The 13,132-nt window shown below is 40.8% G+C and overlaps 1 protein-coding gene across 2 annotated transcripts in view; it reads left to right on the forward strand.

Moving 5' to 3' along the window:
• The first annotated feature begins 1,773 nt into the window (after window positions 1-1,773).
• AMMECR1 (AMMECR nuclear protein 1) overlaps window positions 1,774-13,132 on the forward strand; it is a 168,109-nt gene continuing 156,750 nt past the window's right edge. The window contains exon 1 of one of the 2 annotated variants that reach the window (XM_081043675.1): window positions 1,774-2,284. In XM_081043675.1, coding sequence (XP_080899801.1) covers window positions 1,806-2,284 — 479 coding nt within the window. In that variant the 5' untranslated portion in view covers window positions 1,774-1,805. The remainder of the gene's footprint in view (window positions 2,285-13,132) is intronic. The other variant, XM_081043676.1, reaches the window with a different exon arrangement.

The raw sequence follows: 13,132 nt of genomic DNA on the forward strand, positions 1-13,132 counted from the left end.
CACTAACCTTGCTGTCATGTATTGGTATTGAGAGGCAGTTTAGCACAATGACATGGCTTTTGGAATCAGACATGCCTACATTCAAATCCTGGCTCTGTCACTTTCTAGGTGTGTGAGGTTGGGCAAGTTGCTTCTAAGGTTCAATTTCTGCATCTGTAAGTGAGCACCCTCAGAGGGTTACTGTGAAGATCAAATGAGATAATATATCATTTTGACGGGCTATGGGGCAAGGTGAAGTATGGTACTCAGTACCCAAAAAGTGCTCAATAAATAGTAGCTATTTATTTGATTATGTACACAGATCTGACTAATTCATAAACTCTTTGAGAGTGAGAAACAAACATACTTCCTGGATGTCAACATAAGTACAGTATTGTACACATAGTATGGCACAGAGGCTCAATATTATTGAATGAATAGACTTTCGTTTTTTCCTAAGAAGAGTGAGCAGCCCTCAGCTGTTTGCAAGATTCCACGCATTTAGCTCAAAGAGACAAAATCAATCAATCCTTTTATGTCTCCAAATATGAAGATACTTCACTTTGTCTAGGTGTTTTGGCATGGCGTAGACACAATGCAAATTACTTATACTCTCTGTTTCTATCAGGTTCATTTCTATGAATTTTAACATTTGATTGTCTCAGGTGCCCAGAATGGGAGTGACTCAGTCATACGCCTCTTCATCCATCCAAGCATTCTCTGATTGAGAAATTTTAAAAATGAATACTAAAAACTGTCTAATAATACACCTGAACAAAATCTTTCAACTTGTGATTAAGTACACTACCTTCCCTATTTACCTGTAAGATCTGTGCTAATTGCTTTGTTCCCAAGACAAACACGCGCGCGCAGGCACGTGCGCGCGCGCGTACACACACACACACACACACACACACACACACACACACACAAAACATAAGCCACCGTAGCAAGTTCCAAAGCACAGTTAACGTCTTTGAACCAGTGAGATGTTGGTTAGGAGTTTACTTCTTGCTTTTACTTCTTGCTCTTCACGGGGCAAGGAGGGAAAGTTGGGGAACAAGTAGTGGACATATAGATTCAACTGGGCTTGAATGTTTGTGTATAAGGAAAGAGTACTGCTCTTTTACCATAATCTGGGGGAAAGCCTAGTGCGTGCTTAGATTGGTATTAAAGCCATCGCCCTGTGGTCATTTCCCCGATGCTTTGTACAGACTTAATAGGGGCGTTCTCAGGTGTGGAGCCGAAGCACCTGCTTGCTCACACTCTGGCAGTTCAGAAACCAGCGTATTTGAGGCCGGTGGCTCAAGTTCCATGTAACTCGGCTCAAGTGTCACACTACGGGCAGCGCCGGTCATCGAGCTGTGCTTTGGGACTTGGATAGTTACTTCGGAGTTTCTTCTCCCCCGCTTTCCCCTCACCGTACCCCCCTACACACACTAGTTTCCCTTTCCCTTCTTCCTCCCCGGGCGTTCCCACCTCCTCCCTCCGCTCCCACTCTCCACTTTTCTCATTCTCCTTCCTTTCCACTGGGCTTCCCATCTTTTACCCTCGGCGGGCCGCAGACCTGAGGCTGTGGCTCGGAGGAGGCGTGAGGCCAGCGGGACAGGCGCAAGGGGCAGAGCCGCGAAAACGTGGGGCGCGCGCCGAGGCAGGGGTGCGCGCGGGGCCGCCAAGTGGCCAGGCCGCCGGGCGGAGAGCGGCGCGCACGCGCCCCACGAGCCCTTGGCGCGCCCCCGGCGGCCGGGGCCGCAGCGTGCTCGCCCCCGCCGCCAGTTCGCCTCACTTATGGGTCGGAAGCGCTGCGTGGGGGAGAGTGTTCCAAGATGGCGGCGGGTTGCTGCGGGGTGAAGAAGCAGAAACTGTCCAGTTCGCCCCCCTCTGGCTCCGGTGGCGGTGGTGGCGCCTCCTCCTCCTCCCACTGCAGCGGAGAGGGCCAGTGCCGAGCCGGCGAGCTGGGACTAGGAGGCGCCGGTACGCGGCTTAACGGGCTGGGAGGTCTCACCGGAGGAGGTAGCGGCAGCGGCTGTACCCTCTCTCCCCCCCAGGGCTGCGGCGGCGGCGGCGGCGGCGGGGGGATTTCCCTGTCGCCACCTCCGAGCTGCGGAGTGGGGACCCTACTTTCCACCCCGGCCGCCGCCACCACCTCTTCCTCGCCCTCCTCATCGTCCGCCGCCTCCTCATCGCCCGGCTCCCGGAAGATGGTGGTGTCAGCGGAGATGTGCTGCTTTTGCTTCGATGTGCTCTACTGTCACCTGTACGGATACCAGCAGCCCCGGACCCCCCGGTTCACCAACGAGCCCTAGTGAGTATCGTGCCCTCCGCCTCCCTCTCCCTCGCGCTCAGGATGGAGCTCAGAGTTGAGGCAAAGTACGAGTCCGCCTCCCCGCCAGCGGCTGCCCCTGCCCCTCTCGCTGTTTCGTCCCTGGAGCCACTCCACCTAAGTCAGGGCACCCCGCGCTTTCTGCCTTCCGAGGCAAGCACCTCACACTTGAAGCAGGGTGCTGCTGCAAGAGATGGCTCTCTGGCCCCCAAAGGGGTTCGCTTTCTCTTTGCGATAACTTCGGGGAGTTTTGACCCTTTCCTTCTCTTTCTCCACCTCGCTTCCTCACCTCCTGGGTTTTGGAGACCCGAATTACTCAAGGTGTTGACCTCTCCTCACTTTACTTTCCATTACCCCAGGTGAAAGACCCGCCAGTATTCCCGCCTTGCACACTAAGAGTTACTGTGCCCTTGCGGGGGGGTGGGAATAGCAACTATCCAACTTCTGTTCTGCTAGTGATGGAACTTACTTAGCTCTGGAGCTTATGAGGTTACCTATCTTTTTCGTTTGGGTTTCCTTGTGTCCTGGGAAGGGAGGAGGTTTTATAATAATGCATTTTCTCTTACTACCTATTTGTATGCGAACAAACCCATTAAAATGTGTTTCCAGTGAAGCGCAACGCTGGCTCTCTCATATTTGAGGAGTGAGACTTTTTTTTTTTTCATTCCACCGTCTGGGTAATAGCTCATTCAAAGAGAGCTGTCCCCATAGAGCCACTGTCAGTTTGTACATTAAGCATGCATTCACTTTTGTGTCGATTTCACTTTTAAGAACTCTGTGTTAGGCTTGACGGTTTCAGAAATAGTTAATCTCAACAGTGTGTAGGAATTTTTATGGTTTCCTTTGGTTTTGTACTTTTAGTTATTTCACCCTTCAAGTGTGTGGTTGAACTTGTTTAAAATAGCACTGTTACAGCTAAAAGTCAGGTTAATTCTGATCCCTGACCATTTGGATGTGTGGGAGATGGGGCATATGGTTTTGTGTTTTAATGTGTAAACGTAGTGTAAATTGACTTTTTGAGTTAAATGCTAGACAGAATGTAAAACCGAAGGAATGTCAGAATGACAAAGAACACAATTGTTTTTGTTATGAGTACTTAGCACCAATAAGATAAGTAATACAGAGACATTTATACTGAAAAGCATCAACCCCTTTGCTAGCTAAGAAAAGTGCCCCTTTCCCCCATATCATAAATACCTGAATTGATGTTCTTTATAAACTGCTTCTTTTCACTTTGTGAAATTAGGGGATTATACTACTACTGGATAAGTATAAACACTTCTGCTTAGACTAAAAATATTAAATTAATATGTAAAGTGGAAATTGCAATAAAGTGTCCTGAAAATTGTAATTTTGTATGGTTTGTTTTCTTTAGCTTTGACACTTTAAATGTATTTAATTTTGTATGGCTCTTCTATGGTCTGTGCATTTTCTTTCAGACTTGGTTAATCTTTGGGCATTGGTTCATAAGAAATGCATGGAAGGTCATCTAGACTGACACTTTGTCGAATAAATTAAATATCTTTATAAATTTCATGGTTTTAATTTAGCAGCTTAAATCCTAAATCCACACCTTTCCTCAGCCAATTTGTGTTTATTTGTTTTTTTTGTGGTTGTTGTTAAGAAGTAAAATTCATTTGAAAAGGCTGCCATGTAAAAAAAAATCTATGAGATATTTATTAACGTGAGTCACTTATTTGTGACTTTTCTGCCTTCTCTTGGATGTCTGATGTATTAAAAGCCAGTCCTGGGATGTCATACATAGGTTGGCTCTGCAAAGTCATGAGACTGCAAAATTCACTCTTGTTTAGTTACATGAGTTTGGCAAAGGCTGTTTTACTATTCACGCTCCATTGCTCCAAAGCATATGAGAACACACTTTCAGGAGGTGCTATTTTCACACATTTTAAAGTGAGTTTGGGTTGACTGAATGACTATAACAAGAATTTTAAAAAGGAGAGTGAGCTTGACCAGATCGTATAGAAAATGCTTTTGAAAATGTCATGTAGCAGTGGCTACTTTGAACACTTATTGAGGTATTGTTTCTCTTCTAATACCCCATCCACTGGATTTCCTTTTTATGGAATTAAACAAATAAGATAAGACACACTTTGACCACTGTGGATATGTTGAAATGATGGTAGAAGAATAATAACTATTATCATTTAGCAGGCCTTGAATGTGTCATGTATTCTACAAAACAACTAATTTAGGAAAGACATTGAACATGACCAAGGGGAGAATGAAAGTTCACTTAAGTGGAAAAAGGACTGCATCTTATTTTTATTTATCTTAACATCATTTTTGAGGTGTACTGTAGAAAATTCAGGAAAATTTCTTAAAAGCATTGTTTGATTATGGGACTGAAATAACTAACTACTTGACAGTGCCTTGGTAACCACTACACATTTTTTCTCTGTTTTACATATTTAACAGCATTGTGTACTTATTAGTGTGGCGTTGTGCTGAGGGCTAGAAGACATAAATAGACATACTGCTTTTTTCCCCCCTCAGAGTTATTAGTATCGTATCATGAGCAGTGCTGTTTCAGGTCCTATCTCTGTCCACCAGAAGATGTGCTTTCAACAGTTTCAGATGCTCATGTGTAAAAGCACACCATTTTTATCCCTTCCCTCCTTTCTGTCAAAATGTCTGTAACTGGTGAAATCTGCCTTTTATTAGTTTAGAAGTCCTAGATTCATCAGTTACCCTTCCACTCTGAAAGATTATTAGAAACTTCCAGGTTTCTAATAACCTGTTTCAGGTTTTTTTGGGGGGTCGAGTGGGGGGATATGTCAATATGTGAACAAGCTGAATGGATACAAATTCTTCATGGGTGCTGCTTTCTTGGAGCACCTATTGTGTTTCCCCGAATATAAGACTTAGCTGGACCATCAGCTCTAATGCGTCTTTTGGAGCAAAAATTAATATAAGACCCGGTCTTATTTTACTATAATATAAGACATGGTATTATATTATATTATATTGTATTATATTATTATATTATATTTTATAAGACCCGGTCTTATATTAATTTTTGCTCCCAAAGATGCATTAGAGATGATGGTCCAGCTAGGTCTTATTTTTGGGGAAACACGGTCCCTCCTTGCAGAGGAGCTGGGGCTTGGAAACTTAATGGAAGACAGGTAACATTTGTGTTCAGAGTTAGGAATGTATTACTAAATCCTTGTCTCAGCTGTACAGGCACATTTGCCCATAGAAATAAGCTTCAAGACATGATAAAAACATGACTTTAGGTGCATTTTACTATTCTAAGTCAGAGTTCTTAGATTTATATGTGGGAACCCAGATAGCTGTGTTATAGGAAACCTTTTGCTACTACTAGTATGAAAGTATCTACTGTGCCAGGTTTGAGCCAGTTAGACTGCAGAGCAGTTGTTCTCAACCTTGGCTGCACTTTGAATCACTGGGGGAATTATTGAAAATATGGATGCCTGGGTCCCAATCCCAGAAATTCTGATTTAACTGGACTTTGATGGGCCTGGGCATCAGGATTATTAAAAGGTCCCCAGGTGATTTTAATGTGCAGCTGAAGTGGAATACTGGTTGTATTCAACTAGGCCTTTCTTTCCTGAGGTCTGGATTAATTTGGTCTGGGGTGGTGCCTGGGAACCCGAATTTTATGAGCACCCTGGGTAATTTTGTTAAACAACTGGTTTGGGAAACACTTGCAGTGTGGTCTGCAGAAGACATCACATGGGAATGTGTTCGAAATGGCGGCTCTCAGGCCCCACCTCAGACCTGCTGAATTAGATCTGCTTTATAACAAGCTCCCCAGGTGATTCTTATGCACACTGAAGTTTGAGGAGGCGTGGTTCTGAATTTTAAGAGTACTACATCCTAATTTCCTGTAGTGCTTGTTAAAGCACAAATTGCTGGGCCTTATTCCCAGAGTTTCTGATTCAGCTGGTCTGGGGGGGGGGGCAGTGAATTTGCATTTGTAACAAGTTCCCTGGTGATGCTGCGGCTACACTTCTGAGGACCACACGTTGAGACCCACTGGGTTAGAGACTAGTGAGGACCTGAATAAGTCCTTTAGCCTCTGTCAGGGAATGGCAGTGTTCCCTGCCAGTTTCCAGGATAAAACTTCCTGCTTCCATGTCAGTATGCTTTATCATGTTCTTTCTAATTTAGCACCAGGGAGATTGAATGCTGCCTTGATCACAACAAGAGTCCAAGGTCTTGGGATGTTTTGGGGTCGGGGGCGAGAGTGACTCTTGTAAACCTGTGGTGTGATTTTAGGTCTTTTTTCAGAAATTGTTAAATGTGAGGAGCACATTTTAGGAGTTAAAAACACAAATATGATATCTTAAAGTGAGTTGTATTGATTTTAATAAATAAAGCCCCCTTCTGTTCCCCTAAAAAAATGCTTTGATGATTAGCTTTCTAAATAATATGTTGTGATAAGATTTTAAAAGCTTTTTTTTTACACTTATACTTGCTGGATTACATTTTAAGATTTTCCCTTACAACAAAGAACTATAAAAGGATCGGCTCAGGCACTGGGTTTGTTCAATCTTATATTTTGAATGCTGTTTTGCATGTCATATCCCATGAACTTTTAATTTTAATCTTCTTACTATCTTTGAAGTTAATGCAATGCTACATTTTGTGTAGACACATAAAAGATACTTTACTATTAAACATCAATAAATGTAGTTTTCCATTGCAATAAATAAAATGTACTTTTAAAAAAGCCACTCCTGAACATGCAGATTTTAAGAGACTGATAAAGTGTTTGAACAGTACACTGTTTTTCAGCATGCTTGGGAGGAATTGGGTTGTGTTAGGGAGGTGAGGCAGATACTTTTTTTTATCCAGAACAGTAACAATCCTATCGCATGTAAGTTCAAAAAGATAATTTGATAATGCAGCTCAAGTCAAAGTGATATTAAATCAGCATTTTAAACAAGCTATTATATTTCTATTAGGTCTTTTTTGGTAAAGAGTGATCAGAATAGCTGGAAGGTGTATCTGTATTACAGATGGTGCTACTACACCATTACAGATTTCCTTATCCATGCTAGTATAATCGCCATGATGTTTAGTTTTTTTCCTTAAAATATTGAAAAACTGTTGGCAAATTTTTAAGGTACTGTGTGAGTTGTTTTTCAACAGTGTTGATTTCCAGTGGAAGGCAGTCTGGTGTCCTGTCTTCCTGATTGAAAAGAAAGCAGGCATGCCCCCCAGTTGTCAGGTATGCTGTAAAAACTGTCAGTGACTGGAATGGAAGAATGTGGAAATACAGATTACAAAATTATTTTTATATCCGTGCATAAAGGTGTATGTAGGGCAATATATATTTAATTAAAAAGAAAAACTTGATGCTTATTTTACCTTCTCCCCCCATATGGCCAAAGGGAATGATAATCTATCTCAATTTTTTTTTGCTTATAAATTGTGTTTGTGCTGTGTTCAGGTCCGAACTAGGGGGAAGCAACGAAGAAGGAATTTCTGCTGCAATCTCTCATACCAATGGGAAGAAAGACCACTACTAAGAAAGTGAAAAACGCTGTTAGCCCATGCATGATTGTTTCTCAGAAACACACACTAGCATTCACATTGTTGATGTTTTAAAAACTGTACACTTTTTGAAATTCTATTTGTGTTAAAACACTATAACTTACTACTGCAGTGGATTATAATTTTGAAGTCAGTTGTGCTTCCAATTTATAGACCATTTCACTTTTTGAAAATGTACATGTGTGAAACACTAAAACTTGTGCAATGAGATTAGTCAGAGTTCCCTATTTCAGTAGGCATTATTCTGTTCTCTCATTGTCACACATGCTTGCCTGTTTTAAAGCACCACAATGACCAGAGTTTTTACATTTAAGTTTTCTCAAATAGTCTTTTTTTTTGAACTTGTGTAATAATGTCTTTTTTTGATACTGTTCTGAATCAATTAAGCTAAGTAAGTGAGGACCAGCAGTAAAAGCCAGGGGCTGCCAAGAATGGACCATTAGTGTGTAAGCTATCTTTCCACATGATCATTGGGCAGTTGCTCAGAGGACACTGGAGACAGTGTGGGAAGTCAGTGGTTGTGTAGGTGGGAAGAGTAGATTCCCAACAGTAAACTTATTTAGAGTTGAGCTTCTGTAGTTACAGTGCTGCTCAGAGCAAAAATGAGCCACAAGCTTATATAGTAAAAAGAGCCCAAAGGAAGAAGTATGGTGTAATAGTATAGTTGGTTGGGTGGAGCTTATTTTATGTTGGGTCCAACTCTAAGTAGTATCTTTTCTATCAAATGTGGGTGTATTTTTGACAGCTCTTAATGTATCATACTTTCAAACTTGCTCAACCTTAAAAAATGTTAGTGTTGAATGGCTAAGTGGAAATTATATGTCACTGGTGGAAAAAAAACCTGTTATTTATTTATTTATTTATGTATTTATTTATTTATAGCATATACATTATGCTGAGTTCCGTGGTTGGAAACCAAAGAACTAGAAGAACTAGTTCTATGCTCACAGAGTTTACAGCCTTGCTCAAGATATGATAGAAATATCAAAGTCACTTAAAATGCTTACAAAGCAGTATATACAGGATTGTAGATGAGTTAGGTACATGAAAAATATTGTACATAAGCATGGCAATGATATAGAATAAAGGAGTGGTCTGGAAGAAGGCTTTGGGGAGAGGATAATGTTTAAGCCAAGTTTTTAAATGTAAAGGTACAGAGATTATTGGTGAAGAGTCTGTATACCAGTAGATCTTGAAGTCTTATGTGGTTGTTCTCAAACCAGTTGCTGTCACCACCACACCCCTTGCCACAGTATTTGGGGATTCCCAGCAGCTGTCTTTATTCAGCAAATTGCACTCTCAGCATTCTCCATACCACTCCCATTGCTCTGGTCTCTAAGATCATAAAACTTCAAAGAAATTAAAATAGCCATTTGTCTTGAGAACCCTTTGGGAAGGCTGGATAAGAGATTTTGGCTCTGATTTTTGTTTCTTGTATTACGAAGAAAACAGTATTTGCAGAAGAGTCCTCTAGAATGTAAGATGGATTGGAAGGAGGGCAGTAGGAAAACTGGCATTGAAAAAGTGGGTAAGCCGCCCCCAGGGCAGAGTTTGTGAATATAGGAACATTGCAAAATCAAGAAGTGGAAGTTATCAGCATATGTAGGGACTCAAACTCCAGGGCCGGGTTTCACGTAGGAGTGGAAAGATTGCAGCTCACCTGTTTTTTGCTTCCATCATTGACTCTTCTTGGCTCTATGCCTAGCTATTCTTGTGCTCAGAAAAAGTTTGTTCAACAGCTCTGTTGGAATGGCTATGAAATTTGATCACAAGTGAAAGAAACTACCCCTCTCCCGCTTTACCTATTCCCAACTGTATGTAATTTGAAAGAAAGGAGAAGACATGTTGGTTTATAGAATCTGGATCAAGTATAAAGATAGCTGAGATAGCTTTTGGATGAGGACCGGAAATTAGGTGATTGCGTGTGAGTAAAGAGGCTTTGCAGGAAAAAAAAAATCTATCGAATTCCTATTGCTCAGGAAGGTGAAAGGTAGAGGCTTTGAACATAATTCAGAGTTTATAAGCTTGAGGAACCAGTAGGATGGTGGTGCCACTAAAAAACATGGAGGACAGGGTGGAGGAGTGGGAAGAAACAAAAAGCTGGTCAGGTGAAAGCAGGTTTTTTAATAGTGTATTTCAAGTGTTGGAAGTTATCAAGTGTCATTTCTTAATTAGCAGAACTACAGAGCAGCAGCAGAGCTATTGCTGCAATTTAGTTGGACTCTTGGGATCTCTCCAGTATCTTGCCCCCTTCCTCAATTGTGACTTTGAACTGCTCAGATGGGTAGAGATCAGTGATAGTTTTAAGGTCTGTATTGCTAGTAAAGATACCTGACAGAATGTTGGGTTTCCCTAATGTAGGTTTATATATTTTCTCAGTCTTCAGGCTTATCAATTTGTAAAGCAATCCGTGATTCTTATGTTTTCTTTTGTATATATCATAGCATAACCTTTCAGCGAAATGGAGCCTAGTGCAGGATCATCTCAGGAACTTGCAGTTTCAGACCTTGGATTAAAGGAAATTTCTGAAGGATTGAAAGTACTGTCTGGTACTAGATTGTAGGTTCCCTGTCCTCAAGCATCAAAAGTAAAGAATCAAACTGTTTTGAAGCTTTGCTTGACAATGAAGGATGGATGTTATCGTAGATAGGATCAGTCATATTGCTTTATGATCTTTTCAATCTTCAGTGGATGGGCAAATGTGAAAAATTCGGTTGAGTCCAGGCCTACTAATATTAGTTATTTAAATAAGGTCTGTGATATTCTTGATGATTCTTGCCTTTCCCCTATCTGTTTCGTTTTACAGATAATCCACACTGTGACCCAAAGCCACATGCAGTGCTGGGAGAGCACAGTTGACTCTATTATGCAATATCCTGCCAGAAGATGCTGACCAGCTCTCTAGTAATGGAAAGTAGTGAGATTGACTTAATAGCCTATATAGCTTGCCTTGCCATTCCATATACGTTTTGTAAGCCTATGACACACAGTTCTAGTAACATACCTTATACTGAGATCTCGGATTGCTGCAAGGTGGTAACACCAGATTCTCTGCTTTGCTTCAGACATTAGTGGATCTTCGAGTCCTTCTTACAGAATGGAATCTATGAAAAACTGGTTTTGGTGCTGCTGGCCTAGAGTTGCCACAGCACTGTGTCTGCCTCAAAGAAATGCTCATGTGCCAGCCATATCATTGTGCTTCTTTGTGATTATTATTGCTTATGTAGCCTAACAGCTACGTGGTTGACTATAGGTGTTTGGGGGTACAAATAAGTTAGATAGCTGGGAAAACTTGGACCTCAATACATACCTCATTGTAATAACACAAATACCCTTTGTATGCTGATTTTGAACAACTGTGAGGTAAGTGTTTAGATGATGGGTGCTTTTTTTACACCTTTTTTATATGGTAAGTGGAAGATGGTGTTGGTGATTTATTCACTAGAGAAGAATGTCATAAAGTCTTCTGGCCTTTTTTCCATGTTAGAGTACTGCTCTCAGTGAAGAGAGCTGCTCTTCATGAAGTTCTGCTCTTCATGAAGTACTGCTCTTCATGAAGTTCCCCGTAATTAAAACAAACCCTCAGTCACTGTGCTTCTTTCGCATTATAAACAAAAAACTTGCCCCTCGCTTGGCCAGGTACTTGATTTCATATAATAGCTCTTTGATGTTAAGAGTAGGTGCCTGGCAGTCAGTGGTTGAAATTTTTTGTTCATGGATCCGTCTACCCCACACTCTTGTCAGTTCAAAAAACCCTCATAAGAACATTGGGAATGATACTGCTTCTATGTCTGAAACTAATGAGGTGATATGTAGTTTGTGGTGTATTTCACTCCACAAACTCCTCTAACTGTTGCCCTGTTTGGCAAGTTGTTTTCCAGAAATCTACCCTTTTATACTGAAAGCATTGGCTCTGTGGAGAAAGAGTCACACAGGGCAGGATTAGAGAGCACGTGGGAATCAGGGAGAGAGAAAAATATGATTGTAGTCAAGTGAGGGGACTCAGGGCAAAAAAAGGAGACAGTGTATGATCTGGAGCAGGAGTGCTCCAAGAGGCATATTTTACATTATACAGACCTAGATGTCCCTCTTTTAGAACCAGTGGCCATGGCAGTCTTGTTTAAAAAATACTCCTATCAGAAACAGATGCACAGCGTGAAATTTAATAATGTAAGAGGACTCGCATATGGGTGTCCTATTTCTGAGAGGTCATGTTGAAAATCATTCCTATTGTGTCCTCAGAATGACACCTCTCGGTAAGTTTGGGAGCTTTGGGACAAGTAGCTTAAGTATACCCCAGATGGATAAATGTAGCCACTCTCTGGTCATTATCCTTTCTTTCATTATTTTTTTGACTTGTATATGAACATAGTTATAAATCCTCAGATATTCAGATGTATCTTATTTTTAGGCCTATCACCTCTACTTAGATGTATGAACTTTCCTTTATATAGCTTTCTCACAGTTATTCTACATAACAAGATTATGGAACAGATAATACTAAAGGATAGACCCAGCTGTAATTTCTGATTGTAGAATACAGTCAGAGAAATGCATTCTGCCGAGTATACTCATCTCTCTGTACCTTGTCACCAGTGTTCCTTAATAGGAGTTATTATGGTCCAATCAGATTTGGAAATTACCTTCTCACTGATAACTGGAGTATCAGTCATTTTCAGTTAATCAGTTTCTCTTTAATTTAGATATGTGCTACTTTTAGCAAATTTATTTTCATTGTGGTAAAAAAAAATGAGACCTCTTAGCATTTTTTTACGTTTAGCTTATTTTTAAAGGGACGCAATAGAGGCTCTACCTAAAGCAACTATATTTTCATAGGAACTTTGGGGATCTTTTAAAAATTAATCTTGCAAACATGTATTAGAGATGCACAAAGCCTATTTACAAGAGAGCTTTGAGGTTTATGTATTTATTTAGGCTTTGAGGTATTTGTTTTTCCAAATACATTAAAAATTATGTATAAACTAGATTAAAAGCATTAGAGTCAGAAATAACCATTTAAAAGAGTTTCAGACTCGTAGAATCTCAGTATTTAACCTGGCCGTTATCGTCTATTAGTTTACTTAATACCAACTACCTCTATTTGAAAAGAACTTGATTTTCTAGCTTTCCTTTTAAGTTGTCATTCTTATCCTCTGTTCTTTAGAGCTTTCTAATGAATTTGCTGATAATAATATAAGGAGACATCTTTGTCAGGTAGGAACTTTGCCCTTGTTCACCTGCCTTTAAAGGTGGAAGGACCAAGGCATTAAAGAAGAACATTAATTC

Source organism: Rhinolophus hipposideros (genome assembly GCF_964194185.1).
Source record: "Rhinolophus hipposideros genome assembly, chromosome: X".
Classification (NCBI taxonomy): Eukaryota; Metazoa; Chordata; class Mammalia; order Chiroptera; family Rhinolophidae; genus Rhinolophus; species Rhinolophus hipposideros.